This window comes from Podarcis vaucheri (genome assembly GCF_965113315.1).
Source record: "Podarcis vaucheri genome assembly, chromosome: 13".
Classification (NCBI taxonomy): Eukaryota; Metazoa; Chordata; class Lepidosauria; order Squamata; family Lacertidae; genus Podarcis; species Podarcis vaucheri.
The window spans coordinates 1,453,832-1,471,359 of record NC_138751.1 but is presented as its reverse complement, the minus strand read 5'-3'; the positions used below and the strand labels follow the sequence as shown (position 1 = coordinate 1,471,359).

The 17,528-nt window shown below is 52.9% G+C and overlaps 2 protein-coding genes across 3 annotated transcripts; both read right to left on the bottom strand.

The window, feature by feature from the left end:
• Positions 1-307: 307 nt before the first annotated feature.
• Positions 308-9,566, bottom strand: LOC309517548 (transmembrane protein 272-like; the record flags this gene model as incomplete). Its single annotated transcript, XM_082196769.1, has 5 exons — positions 8,533-9,566; positions 6,301-6,410; positions 4,663-4,713; positions 2,236-2,427; positions 308-528 (listed from the first exon to the last, which is right to left on the bottom strand). Exons 1-5 carry the CDS (start codon positions 8,751-8,753, stop codon positions 308-310), a joined length of 795 nt encoding a protein of 264 aa, XP_082052895.1. The 5' UTR covers positions 8,754-9,566.
• An 888-nt stretch (positions 9,567-10,454) lies between these two features.
• LOC309518025 (transmembrane 4 L6 family member 5-like) lies at positions 10,455-17,180 on the bottom strand. 2 transcript variants are annotated; one of them, XM_082197796.1, is made up of 4 exons: positions 16,463-17,180; positions 13,206-13,271; positions 11,727-11,890; positions 10,455-10,710 (listed from the first exon to the last, which is right to left on the bottom strand). In XM_082197796.1, exons 1-4 carry the CDS (start codon positions 17,090-17,092, stop codon positions 10,470-10,472), a joined length of 1,101 nt encoding a protein of 366 aa, XP_082053922.1. In that variant the 5' UTR covers positions 17,093-17,180; the 3' UTR covers positions 10,455-10,469. The 2 variants fall into 2 exon arrangements, with proteins under 2 accessions (XP_082053922.1, XP_082053923.1); XM_082197797.1 differs by lacking the exon at positions 16,463-17,180 and adding an exon at positions 14,010-14,493.
• Positions 17,181-17,528: the final 348 nt, after the last annotated feature.

Genomic DNA, 17,528 nt, shown 5'->3' with positions numbered 1-17,528 from the left:
GCTTCCAGACCCTTGATAATCTCAGTCACCCTCCCATTCCAGCTTGTCAATCTCCTTAAACCGTGGCACCCACACCAGATTCTAGTTGGGGTCTGGCGCGAAGCAGCCTGTAAACCCCCCCCCCTCTGAAAAACACACCTGTGCCATGGCTGCCTGCCTGGGTAGTTCCTGGAGTGGAGGGCATTGCTGAGCTGCCTTGGCCCCCTCCCTCCCCCAGAGGGCAAGAGAAGGGGTAAATTATGCAACGGCAGCTTTAATAGCAAAAAATGTACACCCTCAAAGAAAGACCCCCCCACCCCAAGGGCTGTCAAAGGCGCTGCCAAGTGCCACACCCCCCGCGCGGCCGGACGGCGTCGTAGATGAAGAGGCCCAGGAGGACGCAGAGGGCGAAGAGCAGCGCCACGGCCAGGACCACGTAGACGGCGGTGGTGACGGCGAAGGCGAAGAGGAAGACGGTGCGCTGGCAGAAGGCGGGGCGGCCGGCCGGGTCGTAGTTGGGGGGGTAGATGGTGTAGACCCACACGTTGCCTGTAGGGAGAACGGTGTAATAGAAATTTTGAGGTCTTAGATATATGTTCAATGTTCATAAGTGTACCAACCAAGCACGTACATAGATCAGCAGAGGAAGACCGACCTGAAGCCATTTTGACTCCCAAACGGACCAAATGATTTCTCTGCAAGGTCGAAGGAAAATGGAAAAGCCTCCCCATTGTCTTTTCCTTCACAAATCCTGTTTTTAAGGGTATGTCAGTGTATGAATAGGGTGTGAGCCTGTGACCTGGCTCAGGAACAAAGTATTTGTCATTACAAAAGACTGGCCAGGCTCCCCAGGGTATCCAATCAAGTGCGCATTAACAGGTAACCTGCCAGACATAAACAACGCACCCAGATTTCTGTTGTAGACCACCTTTTCTGTGATGTAGGTGTGATGTTTCTGGGGGTGGTCTTGGACTCCAGGGCGGGCAATTTAAAATGTCTATATGAGGGTGGGCACATCTGGGTTCTGGGTCCTCCTCCTCCTCCTGCGTGTGAGGGGATCACCCTGTTGCAACAGTTAATAAAGATCAGGCTTACTAGCCGCTTTGCTTCTCAATATTCCCTGCTTGGCCTCCGTTATTTTCTCCTCCCGATGGAGAAGCTGCAAAGGACTCTACAAGGGCTCTTGTGAGGGCAGATTTTCGTTTATTACAGCGGGAAAATAAGGGTCTTTCCCTGCCTTGCCCCCTCCCCCCCTGGAGATTTCGTTGGGGGGTGAACAAGGGATGGGGAGGGGCCCGTTGCTGACCTGCATCTCCTGCCTGCCCATCTGAGGCAAACCCACAATTCATTTGCGGGAGTTCCATTGAACCCTCTTCTGAACCCCCTTTCTGAGGACCCCTGTTCTGAATGGTTCATGGAGTCAGAAGGGGCACCCAAAGGCCATCCATCCCAACGGCAGCTAAAAAAGCCAATGCAATTCTGGGCTGCATCAATAGGAGTATAGCATCTAGATCAAGGGAAGTAATCGTGCCACTGTATTCTGCTCTGGTCAGACCTCACCTGGAGTACTGTGTCCAGTTCTGGGCACCACAATTCAAGAGGGACACTGACAAACTGGAACGTGTCCAGAGGAGGGCAACCAAAATGGTCAAAGGCCTGGAAACGATGCCTTATGAGGAACGGCTAAGGGAGCTGGGCATGTTTAGCCTGGAGAAGAGGAGGTTAAGGGGTGATATGATAGCCATGTTCCAAGATATAAAAGGATGTCACATAGAGGAGGGAGAAAGGTTGTTTTCTGCTGCTCCAGAGAAGCGGACACGGAGCAATGGATCCAAACTACAAGAAAGAAGATTCCACCTAAACATTCGGAAGAACTTCCTGACAGTAAGAGCTGTTGGACAGTGGAATTTGCTGCCAAGGAGTGTGGTGGAGTCTCCTACTTTGGAGGTCTTTAAGCAGAGGCTTGACAACCATATGTCAGGAGTGCTCTGATGGTGTTTCCTGCTTGGCAGGGGGTTGGACTCGATGGCCCTTGGGGTCTCTTCCAACTCTATCATTCTATGATTCTATAACCCTCCAGGATGCGGGAATCGCAGCCTAGGCATTCCGGCAGACCTCTGCTTAGTGACCTCTGCTTTTTGGGGAAAGGGCAGTCCACCCACCCATCCGCCGACTTCCACCTCATAAATACCCCCTTCTGCAGGGCAGCAGTTCCCACCAGATATGTGGGGAAGAGACAGGTGGGGGGCGACTCACCTGCCAGGAACCAGATGCAGAGGAAGAGGCAGCAGGCGGCCCGGAAGCGCTGTGCCCAGGGGTTGGGTCGGTCTGTGCCATCTCCGCAGGGCAGGCAGCTGAGCAGCAGGAGGAGGAGGACACCCGCACTCAGGACGATCAGGTAGATGGGGATGAGAGGCTGCTGGGGGCACTGGCCCAGGTAGACTGCTCCTGCAGGTGGAGGCACAGAGGGAGAGGCTCAGCACCCGGGGACCCCAGACTCTCCCCCTACGGGGCCACCTCTCCTGGTCTGCCCTGCCGAGGACCTTGAGGTCCATGAATAATCATAGTTTAGAGGTCCCTAAGGAAGTCAGATTATCCTCCCCCAGGGCCAGGGCCTTCTCAGTGGTGGCTCCGACCTGGTGGAATGCTCTGTCCCAGGAGACCAGGGCCCTGCAGGATTGAACCTCCTTCTGCAGGGCCTGTGAGACAGAGCTATTCCGCCTGGCCTTTAATTTGAATTCAGCCTGATCTTCTTTTTCCCTTCCCTCCCCCTCCACTTTTATGAAGATCACCCGCTCTGGGATCCCACAGTGAATTCTCCCCTGGTCTCCTCGCTGGCCCAAGTAGGACCAATTCAGCCAGCTAGCCCTGGGGATTATCTAATGCTTATTTCCCCTAAACTGATTATTGAATATTTTATGGTTATTCATGTTTTTATACTGTATTTTATGCTGCTTTTATAATTAAGTGTTTTAAATTTGTTGTTAGCTGCCCTGAGCCCGGTTTTTGAACGAGGAAGGGCAGAGTATAAATAAAATATTAATTATTATTATTATTATTATTATTATTATTATTATTATTACTAGCCGCAGATGTGGACCCCACTGCCACTGCTGCTTCCCAGTGCTCAGAGTTGGGAGAGACCCCCTAGTCCAAGGTATCACAGCTGCCGACCGCCCTTCGAATGCAGCCCATTGCCAGGGTGGGGAGCCAGGAGGCGGCGCCCCGTCCCAAATGGCAGCCCCAAGAGGCAGCATGGCTTAGTGGTTGGAGCGGCTGACTAGGACCTAGAAGAGACCAGGGTTCGAATCCCTCTGCTCAGCCATCAGATGCCAAAGAGAAAAATAGGTGTGACATTGCTAGGTGTGACATTGGGGTGGCGGTCTGCCTCGCAGGGTGGTTGTGGGGATTAAAAGAGGAGGGTAGAGAACCTCGTATCCCGTCTTGAGCATAAATAAAGCAAACATAATCCTATTATGGCAGCAGCAGCAGCAGCAGGAAGACTCGCACCCGGCTCCAGGATGTTTGCCAAATAATCAGAGTTGGGGGAGAGCTATGCAGGCCACATGCAAAACCCCAACCAACTAGCTGAACAGCCACCGATCAGGGAGTTTTAAAGTTGGGATTCCTTTATTGCAGGGGGTTGGACTAGATGACCCCTGGTGTTCCCTCCCTAGTCTGGCTGAGCCTCTTAGCAACACTGGCTGCTGCCCAGAGCTTCCCTGAGCTGAGCTGGAGCTGGGTGCAAAACACTTCCCTCGCTTTGAGCTCAAGGTTTTTCTGCTCTTATCGCTTTCAAGGCCGTTTCCTTTGGTTGCATCCGTACTTGCAATTCTGAGCTGTCACAGATTGCAAGATAGCTATTGATTTCCCGATGAAGGTTTTTGCACGTTGCGGAAAAACAATACAAACTGTAGAAAAAAAACCACCATTAAACACTGGTAGAAATATATCTATACCCGTGCACAAAAGCTGTTTAAAACATAATAGATGACAATAAAAACAGCACAGCTCCAGTCCTTTCTTTAAAAGCAGCCTGTTCCCCAAACAAGGAAATCTCCAAGTCTGGCTTCTCCAGGGAGAGAGAGGCCAAATCGTGGAACTGCAGAACTGGAAGGGAACCCAGGGGTCATCTAGCCCAACCCGCGTCTGCAATGCAGGAATCTTTTGCCCAAGGCAGGACTCAAACTCAGGACCCCAAGATTGTGAGCACTTAGGTAGAAACGCTTTGTGCTGCAAATCCGCTCGCCCTGCAATGCTCTCTAGCGGAATCGGATCGGGTTAATGCCGCCTTCTTTTAGTGGGGCGTGCAAGCAGCTCAATAATGCTTTTGTGCGCATGGTTTGGGGATGTTGGGGTGAGTTTCTAGAACTAAGGGGAGGCAAGGACTCAAAAAAAACTGGGGAATCACTGGTCTAGTCAGTAGCAATGCATTAGCAGGTTAATCCGGGTTAATGCATTTTAATGTTGTATTTTAATCTTGTTTATTAAGCTGTGCTTCAATCAATTGTTTTTATATTTGGTGTTAGCCGCCCTGAGCCTGGTTTTGGCTGGGGAGGGCGGGGTATAAATAAAATTTATTATTATTTATTATTATTAATCCACAGGTGCAGAGACAGACAGGCAGACAGAGATCAAGTCTCTGCGCAAGGAGAGCATTGCACATTATTTTTCCGGACTCACCTATAACAATCCCGGCAATGGTTGGGGCAGCGAACAGGATCTTCACCAGAACTGAAAGGAAGAAAAAAATCTGAAATAAGAGATTTAATGACGGATTGGTAAACGATCACCAGGTAAACGATCTCTTTAGCAGCTAATCAAAGTTTGGGTTCTCTTTTGTTGGGGGCTTCCATCTTGTTGCACCTGGTGGCAGGTGGGAGTTGTGATAGGAATTTTGAGGTCTTGGGTATATGTTAAATGTTCATAAGTGTACCAACCAAGCACGTACATAGATCAGCACAGGAAGACCGACCTGGAACCATTTTGATTCCCAAACCGAGCAAATGTTTTCTCTGCAAGGTCAAAGTGGGAAACCTCCCCATTGTCTCTTTCATCACAAATCCTGTCTTAAGGGTATGTCTGTTTATGAATAGGGTGAGGCTGTGACCTGGCTCAGGAACTAAGTATTTATCATTACAAAAGACTGGCCAGGCTCCCCAGGGTATCCAATCAAGTGACCATTAACAGGTAACCTGGCAGACAGGAGGTAAACAAGGCACTCAGATTTCTGCTGTAGACCATCCTTTCTGTGATGTATGTATGATGTTTCTGGGGGTGGTCTTGATCTACAGGGTGGCAATTTCAAAAGTCTTTATAAGGCCTTGCAGGACATTGTTCTGGGTTCCTCCTCCCTCCTTCGTGTGGGGAGTGAGGACCCTGTTGCAACAGATCAATAAAGATCAGGCTTACGAGCTGCTTTGCTTCTCAATATTCTCTGGTTGGCCTCTGTTATCTTCTACTACCAATAGGGAACCTACGTAAGGACTCTATATGGGCTCTTGGATACCCCATAAGGGGAAAAGGGCAGATTTTTGTTTACAACCGTATGGGGCTTCCATCTTGTTCCACCTGGTGGCAGGGGGGAGTCCTGTCTGACAGTCTTCAATCAAGACCAAGCCGAGTGGCTCCTGTTTTGCTCTGGGATTCCTGGCTGGGGCCCTTGTTTTTTTGTCCAAGGGAGCCCTCAGATTTCTCCGTTCACAGCAGGGAGCAGGGTCCAGGGAGAAGAATCATAGAATCCTAGAGTTGGAAGAGACCCCAAGGGCCATCGAGTCCAACCCCCTGCCAAGCAGGAAACACCATCAGAGCACTCCTGACATATGGTTGTCAAGCCTCTGCTTAAAGACCTCCAAAGCAGGAGACTCCACCACACTCCTTGGCAGCAAATTCCACTGTCAAACAGCTCTTACTGTCAGGAAGTTCTTCCTAATGTTTAGGTGGAATCTTCTTTCTTGTAGTTTGGATCCATTGCTCCGTGTCCGCTTCTCTGGAGCAGCAGAAAACAACCTTTCTCCCTCCTCTATGTGACATCCTTTGATATATTTGAACATGGCTATCATATCACCCCTTAACCTCCTCTTCTCCAGGCTAAACATGCCCAGCTCCCTTAGCCGTTCCTCATAAGGCATCGTTTCCAGGCCTTTGACCATTTTGGTTGCCCTCCTCTGGACACGTTCCAGTTGGTCAGTGTCCTTCTTGAACCTCGCATGATGGTCACTGCTCACAGACGCATCACAGGGGGTGGGCTGGATGACCGCTGGGGGAGCCCTTCCAACTTGACAATTGGCAAATTTGGGAAGGGAAGAGGCAGCGACTCACCCATCAGGACGGAGTGGAGCGTGGACTCCTCTGTGGCCTCCAAGAGGGCCGAACGGCTGCCCTCCAGCAGCGGGGTCTCCTCGGGCATGGTGTCAACAGAAGCTGTGAGCCTAGGAAATAAAAACCGGGCAGGTGGAAAGAGCAGGAGCATCTCTCTCTCCCCCCCCTCCAAGCTTTAAGTAGCCTTTGCTTCTCTCTTAGGGGCTGCTGGGACCAGGTGTGGCCTGGCCTCACCTGCACCTGGGAAAGAGATAATTGTGCTTTTGCCCTTGCAGGATCAGGCCCCGACATCCCGCCTGCAGTCAAGGGAAGGGAGGGCAGGTGAGCTGAACACTAAAAGACAATAACCTATTAAACATTAAAAACTTCCCTAAACAGGGCTGCCTTCAGGTGTCTTCTGAATGTCAGGTAGTTGTTTATTTCCTTGACATCTGGTGGGAGGGCGTTCCACAAGGCAGGCGCCACCACCGAGAAGGCCCTCTGCCTGGTTCCCTGTAACCTCACTTCTCGCAGGGAGGGAACCGCCAGAAGGCCCTCGGAGCTGGACCTCAGTGCCCGGGCAGAACGATGGGGGTGGAGATGTTCCTTCAGGTATACTGGGCCTTTGAGGCCGTTTAGGGCTTTCAAGGTCAGCACCAACACTTTGAATTGTGCTCGGAAACGTACTGGGAGCCAATGTAGGTCTTTCAGGACCTGTCTGGCTGCCGCATTCTGGATTAGTTGTAGTTTCCGAGTCACCTTCCAAGGTAGCCCCACGTAGAGCGCATTGCAGTAGTCCAAGCGAGAGATAACCAGAGCATGCACCACTCTGGCCAGACAGTCTGCAGGCAGGTAGGGTCTCATTTTGCGTACCAGATGGAGCTGGTAGACAGCTGCCCTGGACACAGATTTGACCTGTGCCTCCATGGACAGCTGTGAGTCCAAAACGACTCCTAGGCTGCACACCTGGTCCTTCAGGGGCACAGTTGCCCCATTCAGGACCAGGGAGTCCCCCACACCTGCCTGCCCCCTGTCCCCCAAAAACAGTCCTTCTGTTTTGTCAGGATTCAACCTCAATCTGTCAGCCACTATCCATCCTCCAACCGCCTCCAGACACTCACACAGGACCTTCACTGGTTCTGATTTGAAAGAGAGGTAGAGCTGGGTATCATCTGCATACTGATGAACACCCAGCCAAAAACCCCTGATAATCTCTCCCAGCGGCCGCATGTAGATGTTAAAAAGCATGGGGGAGAGGACAGACTTCAACGGAAGGATACTCTTGGCATGCTCAGAGGAACTCCCGCTGTAATTATCCCTTCCTCGGTTGTGGCCGAAGCCTGCCGTTATGCCCCCCCCACCCAGGACCCCCTCCCTGGGCCCTGCTGGCACCCTGAACTCAGCATCCAAGCTCTGCGGTGGGATTCAGGAAACCCTGTCTCTTTTCCTGCCCTAGTGCAAACTGGAGGAAGGAGCAACCAGGGGGAGGATGGGGGCAGGAATTCTGGGGGGAGTGGGGGGGGGGTTGAGCTGGGAGATGGGGCTCTGGGGCCCTTCCACCCCCGTAATTAATTTTTATTATTTTCTTTACATATTCTTTTCTTACAATTTGTCAACGCACACCCATGACATCCCTCCCTTCAGCTGGTATCCCATATGCCATCCATTCGCCTATTTTATCTTTTCATTTCCTATCCTCTACATTGCAGGAGTTCCTTCAGTCCTGCTGGTACAACTACCCTTTAAGCAAACAGTAAATTTACTCCAATTTCCTTGGAATCTCTGATCGTCCTGATCCCGAATTCTTCCGGTCGGTTTGGCTAACTCTGCGTATTCAGTCATTTTCGCCTGCCGCTCCAAACTTCTTTCGATTTCCAATTTTGGGCCAACAAAGTCCTTGCGGCAGCTGGGGCGTAAATCATCTTTTATCTTAATCTCCTTTCCCATCGAGCCGAGTAAAAGAGCATCCAGCTTTTTGGGGAAGGTATATTTTAATATTTTCTTAAATTCATTATAGACTGGGGGGCTTTTCTGGGGTCGGGGTGAGTGCGCTGGGTGCTCAAAAAACGGGGGCCCACCCTATAGAGGGTATGAGATAGGGGGCCACCCACCGCCCTGCCTAGCCACCCTAGACCCTCCAGGAGACCCCAAAGTGTGCCCAGCTCATCTGCCAAAGCTCCCCAAGCCCACACTGCAGGGTCAGGGTTTCCCCCAGGGCCGAGGGAAGAGGGTCTGCCCCTCTCTCTCTTTTACCTGCGTCTGGGGAAACTGTGCACAAAGGACCTCGCAGCCAAGAGACCCCGATTTTGTGGGGAAACCTCACCCTTCATCTGCCACCCGCAAGGACCAGCTGACTCTCCCCACTTCCTGCCTCTCCGTGGGGTGGGCATTGGGTGGGGCGGGGGACCCTGGTGACGGAGAGACCCCATGACCTCTTCCTGCCCACGCTGGCCCAGCCCAGCCCCTCTTATCATCAACCTTTGCTTGGGCTCTATCTCAGAGCAGAGGGAAAGAGGCCGGTGACGCAAGAGGACTCGGAGGCGGAAAAAAATGGTTTATTGTGGCTGCTCTGATTCGGAAGGCAGAGAGAGAGTGAGAGACGGAGGGCAAAGGTGCTCCTCTCGCTTCGACACAGAAGCACCGGATTGCAGTGAAAGAATCACAGAATCGTCATGTTGGGACCCCCGGAGGTCATCCAGCCCAACCCGCTGCAATGCCAGGAATCTCAGCTAAAAATAAATCACGGGACGGTAGAGGGGGAGGTCAGGAAGCCAGCGTGGGATCAGTGGTAGGTTTCCTGGAAAGACAAAAACAAGGCAGAGCGTGAATGTGGGGCGGAGGAAGGGGCTTTCTGTGGGGAGCGGGGCAGGCCGCAGGCTGCCCTTGCCAATGCTGGCTTTGCAAACTGGGCCCAGTCCAGCTCAGCGGCACCGCCCCTTTGAAGGACCACAGGGACACCCCTCTCTAGCTGGCCAATGGGGGCCAAGGCACAGCTACGGATCGTGTGGAGTTGGCGGGGACACCAAAGGTCATCTAGCCGAACCCGCTGAAAGGCAGGAATCGCGAACTCTGCCCCGCCCTCACTTTAAGCTCTCCATCTCGTCACTGGGACACGTTGGTTAGGGCAGCAGCAGCAGGAGGAGTTGGAAGCAAGGAGGGCACCCAGGAAGCCCCCAGAAAAGAGGGGGTCTGCCCCAAACATGCCCCATGGCTGCCTCCTCCTCCAGAGAAAGGGGGCTGCAGGAGGTTCTCCTGCGTCTCCCCCCGCCTATCTTCCTGCGAGGCCTCTGCTCACAGGGAGCCGCAATCCCACTGAGTAAATGAATAACTAAATAATAAAACCGTATTTTTCTGTGTACAGTGGTGCCCCGCACGACGAAATTAATTCGTTCCGCAATTTTTGTCGTCTAGCGAATTTTTCGTCTTGCGAAGCATGAAATCCCATAGGAATGCATTGAAAATCAATTAATGCGTTCCTATGGTCAAAAAAAGTCCAAACAAAGCCAAATTTGGTACAACAACAGTTTATTAACTGCTCTTTAAAGTCACACATACTGTAAAGAGCAGTTCAAAAATTTAAGGGAAAATAAATTAACTTTATAAACAAAACATGTCTTTGTTTTTAGTCAAAGAAAAAAAGTCGCGAGACGTTTTTGTCTTGCGAAGCAAGCCCATAGGGGAAACTCGTCTTGCGAGGCAAATCGCGAACGGAAAAAACTTTCGTCTAGCGAGTTTTTTGTATTGTGAGGCATTCGTCTTGCGGGGCACCACTGTATAAGACGCCCCCTATTTTGGGGGACTCCAAATAGAGAAAACGGGGGGAGATTGTATCCAAGGATAAGATGACCCACAATTTTGAACACTATTTTAAAATTAAAAAAACCCTGGTCTTACACACGGAAAAGTACGGTAATTGTTTTATTATTAGCTGGATATTAATTAACTAGCTTTGCATACCACCCTTCACCTGTAGATCTCAGGGTTGCGGCTGACGACATAAAGACACAAGCACAAAATACCAGAAAGAAGAACAAGTACAGACCGATAACTAACCCCCCCTCCATAACGGGGGGTTGGTCTAGAGGACCTTTGGGTTCCCCTCCAGCTCGACCGTCCTGTGGTTCCAGGAGCTCAGCGGGGCTTCCTCCGCAGGGCTGCTTGCGACTGGGCTCCCCCCCCCCCAGGTTGGGCTAGGGAGGCGGCTGCCTTGGGGGGGGGGCCTGCAGCGAACCCACCATCTTCCCATCTTCCTCGTTGCAGGTTCCGCAGACGCAGCCAAAGAGCCCGTTGAGGATCTGCAGGGCGCAGAGGCAGAACTCCACCAGGCCGGAGGCCAGGATGATGGAGAAGAGGATGACGTTGAAGCGGGTGACGCCGGGGGGGTCCCGGCAGACGTCCCACAAGCTCGTGTCAAAGAGGTAGTTTTTCTCGCTGGAAGAGAACGGGGCGGAGAAGAGATGGGAGGCCCCGTCACGCTCACAACTGTCTCCCTCGCGCAAGCCCTGCACCCCTTTCCTTCGCCCCTGAATGAGAGGCTGTGAGGGCCCCCAAACTGGATGGCGAGAAAGATTCGGGGAGGAGGAGAGGGCTATGGAGGGCTGCTAGCCCCTAGGGGGTTAAGCTTCTGGAAACCGCAGGAGGGGAAGAGTTGGTCTTGTGTTCGAATCCTGATTGCGGATCACCTGCGAGAACAAACGGGGATGCTGGACTAGGTGGGACCCAGACTTAGGATGGGAGAAAACAAGGAGGGCCACGGCAGGGCCCCACCCTGGGTTAAAGGTAAAGGGACCCCTGAGCGGTAGGTCCAGTCGTGGCCGACTCTGGGGTTGTGGCGCTCATCTCGCTTTACTGGCCAAGGGAGCCGGCATACAGCTTCTGGGTCATGTGGCCAGCAGGACGAAGCCGCTTCTGGAGAACCAGAGCAGCGCACGGAAACACCGTTTTCCTTCCCGCCGGAGCGGTACCTATTTATCTACTTGCACTTTGACGTGCTTTTGAACTGCTAGGTTGGCAGGAGCAGGGACTGAGCAATGGGAGCTCACCCCGTCGCGGGGATTCGAACCGCCAACCTTCTGATCAGCAAGCCCTAGGCTCTGGGGTTTAAACCACAGTGCCACCCGCGTCCCTGGGTTAGGAAGAGACAAAAAGAGCTTTAAGTCAGCAAAGCTGATCTTGAAGGGGCAGCCTCTCTTTGCCTCCAACGACGCTGTACATAAATCAAATACCAACAAAAAATGGCTTTGTGCCTCCAGAGCTCTTTCCTTCAAAGGGAGCCTGGTTTGCTCAGCCCCTGGAACTCCCTGCCACTTGAGACGCCCGGCGCGAGTAATGTCTCCTTTAAAATAAATCAGAAACACCGCTGTGCCTGCTCTGAAGGGTCTCCCATGTGCCGAAACTGGAGGTAGCTGAAGCCGCTCCCCACAACACCCTCCAGACCCCTCGCTCACCTGAAGTCCTCCAGGCTGCTCTCAAAGGGGCGGCCCCACTCCAGCGTCCCGTTGGCCAGGGGGTACTGACACATGGGCCCGTGAACAAGGCCCAGAGAGGAGGTGGCGACGGCGTAAACGCCTCCCAAGGCCCCCACAGCTGCGAAGATGATCGAAAGGCACATCTGGGGAGGAAATGTGGGGCGGGGGTTAGTGGCCAGCCCAGGGAAACAAGAGCCCTGAAGGTGGGACCTGGTTCTGGGTGGAGCACCAGTTCCCCCTGCTATTTAATAATAATAATTCTATTTATATCCCGCCCTCCCCAGCTGAAGTCGGGCTCAGAGCAGCCAACAACAATAAAAGCAACACAGTTCACATAAAAGCACAATCAATCAATTGAAATACATTCTAAAATCAATTCATTTAAAATCAATTCAAAATCAAATTAATGGCAACCATTGGGCTAGAGTTCTGTGAGGATTACCAAAGGAGGGGGTCAGGCTGTGCCTTGGCCAAAGGCCTGGTGGAACAGCTCCGTCTTGCAGGCCCTGCGGAAAGATGTCAAGTCCTGCAGGGCCCTAGTCTCTTGGGACAGAGCCTTCCACCAATCGGGGCCAGTACTGAAAAGGCCCTGGCTCTGGTTGAGGCCAGCCTAACCTCTCTGTGGCCCGGGACCTCCAAGATGTTTTTGTCTGAAGACCGTAAGGTCCTCTGTGGGACATACCAGGAGAGGCGGTCCTGTAGGTACGAGGGTCCTAGGCTGTATAGGGCTAATATTGTTATGAGTTTCACCCCCTAAATTCCTGGTTCCAGTAGGTGCTAGGATTTAACCCGTGCTTGGAGTTGCCAGTCCTGAGATTTAGCAAGTGTTTCCAGCATGTTCGCACTCCTGTCTCACGGATGCTGGCTTGGCCATGTCCATGGAAGAGGGCAGGATCTCGCAAGGATATGCTCTACGGGGAGCTGGTTTCTGGTACCAAGACTCTTGGCAGACCAACTCTGCACTACAAAGCTGTCTGCAAACGTGACATGAAGACTGGCAACATCAACCCCGCCATGTGGGAATCCCTTGCAGGAGATCTCAGTGCCTGGAGATGGGTAGCTAAGTCCATAGCAATGAGCAGAGAAGAAATGACCGCCATAGCGTCAGATGTGCCTCATTCCCAAAAGGAAACACGGACGGAAGCGCCTGGAATCTCACGCCGCTCGGAGACTGGGGTGGAGTGCAGCAATATATATATTTATTTGGGGAGGGGGCTTTGAAATAACAGCATGGGAGTGCAGAATGGGGAGGGTGCCGAGGTGAGAATGGAGAAAGGGGACGTTTCACGGCACTGCAGGGGGCCTGGACGAGGATGACCCGTGCGTTCCTTGCCACTCTACAGTTTTATGAGGTTTTGCCTGGGAGTTTGTGGCACTTTGCCCGCCCCCGCTCCACGCTGGCATGTGCAAACAAACAAGGGGGTGGGGAAAAGCAGAAGTTTCTGCCCCACATCTCACCCCGCAGCGGTTCCCACAGCAGCCTTTGCGCCCGGTGGCCTGGATGTGGACGGCTGGAACCATCACCTGGGGAGGGGAGAAGACCCGTCAGCTCAAGAAACGTGATCAAAATGCCCCCCCGAAACACACAGATACAACCCCCCCTGGTTTTCCTGCTTCCCCATAACCACAACATTCTCTCTCTCTCTCCCCCCCCCCCCGTTCTGAACCCACAGCCCAGCTGTTGGCACTGGGCATGAACAGGGCAGCCAGCCTGGCATTCAGATCCCATTTCTGCAGGAGACAGATCATGCCTTCTCCGGTAGTCCTCACCCACCTGCCGCAGGGGGAATTCTTAATCTGTATGGCATGTGGCCTGCTTTGCAGGGTTGGCGTGCAGCTGATTAAGAACTGTTTCTCAGCTTTACTCTACTTATCACACACACACACACACACAGTCATGAGGTGGCCGCAAAACCCACTAAAGGCAATTCTGCACTGGGGTTGGACTGGATGACCCTTGCCTTGCCCGGGGTTGGACTGGATGACCCTTGGGTCCCTCAGGCCACGATTCTCAAAACCTCTCAAGGCAGCTTGCTAGCAAAATGCAAACACCCCAGGAGGCGAAACTGCCCAGGGTCCTTCCCTTAAGGGCCGTTCATCCTGCTAGTGTCCCAGAGAGAGTTGAAGAAGGGGGAGTAGGAGAGAAAGAGCCGGGTTTCTGCACAGCCACCCCCCCCCCATATCCTCTGCCAGATTATTCCTTCTGTTGCAAAGACCGTACAGGATTCCTAAGAGCGGCTCCCTCTTGCCGTGGAACCTTACCATGACGCCCCCTCCGATGATCCCGCCCAGGTAGAGGATTTCGGGGGTCAGGTACTCTCCCCAGTGGTGGACATACTGGGTCTTCCAGTCCGGGAAGGCAAGGACGATGTTGCACACAATGCACAGGAGAGCGAAAGGCCAGAGGGCAGCCCCCAGCACACGGGAACAGGCCCCCGTGCACATGACAACGCCGAAATGGGGCTCTGCGGGGCAAGAGGCAGCCTTATACGCCCGGGGGGTGGCGGGGGTGGCACCCAGTAGACTCAAGAGGAGGAAGTGGGGAAAGTCTTTGGACTTTCTCAGCGCAATTGGCTCGTAAATGCCACCTTTGCCCCCTCGAATGCCGTCCAGCACGTGGGGTGAGCAGATAGTGGCGCTGGGGGCAAGGAGTTCCTGGCGTGGGCAGAGCCCTCTCCTCCAAAGCATGAGTCAGAGAGGCATAGAGGTGGAAGGGACCTCCAGGGGTCATCCAGTCCAACCCCCTGCAAGTGCAGGAGTCGCAGCTGATGCGATGGCCACCTGACCACTGCTTAAAAGGAAGTAGAAGCTGCCCCCTTTTGAGGTCACAGAGTGATAGAGCCGCCTTTCTCTCCTAAAATCTACATCCTGCATTACTGTAAAAAAAGAGAAAGACCTCTCACAGCAGTTTCACAAAAGGAAAAAATGACCAAGAAACATTTTCAAGGCTTTAACGTACCCAAAGTTAAAAGACTGAACACTTTCTAAGCATCTGGGACGGCTTGTCTAAACAAGGAAGTTTTTTGAGAAAGAACAGAGCAGGTTCCTGCTTGATATCATTCGTATCAACAGGCAGGGAGTTCCAGAGTGTAAATGACCCGCTTCTTACAAATGTGGAAGGGGTATTGTGCCAACTCCTCCAACCGGAGCCGTCAGTCTTGCAAGTTAAGGGCTTTTTGTGTACTAATAGTAATGCCTTGAACTTGGCCCAGTAGCAAACCGGGAGCCAGTTCAGATTTCTGGCACAGGTGTTGTGCACCGACAAGGCCTCCGTCCCGTCAGCAATCGTGCTGCAGCGTCCTGCACCAGCGGCAGCTTCCAGATCAAGAGTACGGGAAGCCCCACAGTGAGCGCACTGCAGTAGCCCAGCCTTGAAGTAACGAACACATGAATCATTGCTGAGTTGGGAAAACCCCTGAGGGCTATCTAGTGTGGGATATACAGCTGTCAGTCAAGTCCAACTTTCTGAGAGGACTAACTGCCTCTGTGTGGCAGGCAGTTTTGTCAGTTGGTTGGTTGCTGCAAGGAGCGTTAACTGGTAAGCTTCTCATGACTCACGACTATCTAGTATATAGTTTATATATACTATATACTCAAGACTATCTAGTATATAGGCTTCTCATGAGTCACAACTATCTAGTATATAGTTTATCTGTTATGTCACCTAAGCCTGCCTTCAGGAACAACTCTGTAAAACCTGAATGAATCTGATAATAAAGCAGTTTATGTTAATATGATTCAGATTCATGTGTGTTTCCTTTAAGAGGGACAAAAAGGGATTATCAACCAGGAAGGTATTGATAGGACTCCAATGAGTTAGCAACCCGCTTGATGCTGCATAAACTCAAACAGGGGACCGTTTAAACTCTGCTAAATTATATAAACGTTCCCACATCTAGTACAACCTCCTGCAACACAGGGATCCTGCGTCCTGCCCACCACCTCCAGACCACTAAGGGGATGCAAACAGGAAGCAAAGGAAGAAGAGCCAGAAGAGGCTCGAGCAAGCTAGCCAAGGCGCATCTGGCAGGGGAGTGTAAAAAAAAAAAATCAGGGTCACTAAACAGAGGGAGGAGGGTCTTCTGTGGCCACTGTCAAGGTGTTTCTGGGCGCAATTAGTACAAGGGCTAGGTAAAGGTAAAGAGACCATGACCGTTTGGTCCAGTCGTGACCGACTCTGGGGTTGTGGCACTCATCTCACTTTACTGGCCGAGGGAGCCGGCGTACAGCTTCCGGGTCATGTGGCCAGCATGACTAAGCCGCTTCTGGCGAACCAGAGAAGCGCATGGAAACGCTGTTTACCTTCCCGCCGGAGCGGGACCTATTTATCTACTTTCACTGGCGTGCTTTCGAACTGCTAGGTTGGCAGGAGCAGGGACTGAGCAACGGGAGCTCACCCCGTCGCAGGGATTCAAACCACTGACCTTCTGTTCGGCAAGCCCTAGGCTCTGTGGTTTAACCCACAGCGCCACCCACGTCCCTTAGTACAAGGGTTAAAAGCCCAGAATTAATTGGAATTCAGGTACTTGAAAATATTTATTTATTTCATAGAATTGTAGAATTGGAAGGGACTCCCAGGGTCATCTAGAAACCTAACGCAGGAATCTCAGCTAAAGCATCCATGGCAGACGGCCATCTAACCTCTGCTTAACACCCCCCAATGAAGGAGAATGTTCCACACCCCCCCCGAGTTTCCACTGTCAAACTGTTCTCACCATCAGAAAATTCTTCTTGAGGCTGCGTCGGAATCTCCTTTCTCGGAGCTTGAAGCCATCGGTTCGAGTCCTACCCTCTGGAGCAACAGAAAAGACGCTGGCATCTTCTTCCATGGGGCAGCCCTTGAGATATTTGAAGTTGCCTCTCATATCTCTTCTCCTCTTTCGCAGGCTAAACATCTCCAGCTCCCTCAACCGCTCCTCACAAGGCTTAGTTTCCAAACCCTTCATCCTCTTGGTCACCATTTTTGTTGGGGGACGCAGAGCAGCTCTGCAGCTCTTGGCTGGGGCTGTAGAGTCCACCCAGACCCTCCCCTCGAGACCCACCTCCTTCCCTGAAGACTTGGAAGGGTCCCCCATGCCCTGGCACGATGAGGTCCGCCATGCCCAGGGCACGGGCCCTGCTCCCTGCCTGCCGCGCCGGGTCCTCGCTAAGCGGCTGCCACTCTCCTTCGTCTCCCTCACGCTCAAACAGGTCTCCGGCCACCAGGACGTCCCCCAGGGAAGTGCCGCGGACCAGCAGGCTGACGTCGTTCCCCGTGTGGCCGGGGGTGGGCAGCACCTCCAGGTGACCCGCGTGGAGTGGGTAGGGGAGCCCCCGGCGCAGATCCGTGGGGAGGTAACATCCATCAGGCCGGCTGACGTCCGTGCCCACGACCAGCAGGGCCTCGGGGAAGAGGTTGAGGTTGCCTACGTGGTCCGAGTGGCCGTGGGTGCAGCTGGGGACCCAAGACCAGAGAGACGGTCCCCTCCGCTCGGGTGGTGCCGTCGCAAAGCTCCTCCGAAAAGCCCTCCTGGAGGACCAGCACCGAGTAGGGGGAGCCGGGGATCAGCCGTGCGGGGAAGGGGGCTGTCCGTGGCTTCGAAGTGGTGGAGGCCGGGGAGCAGAGAGCCATGGAGAGGGAGATCCGGAGGGGAAAGGGTCCGGGGGGGGGGGTCCTTTCTTTCTGTCTGGTGGCGGGACGGCTTGAGGGCAAAACGCCCGGCGGGTCCTGGCAAAGCAGATCCTGAAGACCTTTAAGAAACAGGATAAGGAAGAGTTAGAAGGGTCCCCCCAAAGTTCATC

What these genes read in the sequence shown, in the direction of transcription:
- LOC309518025 (XM_082197796.1), bottom strand. Translation starts at nt 17,092, where the DNA reads ATGGATGTTACCTCCCCACGGATCTGCGCCGGGGGCTCCCCTACCCAC. An exon ending in TCAAGAAGAATTTTCTGATG is followed by an intron (nt 13,272 to 16,462) that starts GTGAGAACAGTT and finishes TCCCCTCCCCAG; the next exon opens with GTGATGGTTCCAGCCGTCCA. An exon ending in GCTGTGGGAACCGCTGCGGG is followed by an intron (nt 11,891 to 13,205) that starts GTGAGATGTGGG and finishes TTTCCTCCCCAG; the next exon opens with ATGTGCCTTTCGATCATCTT.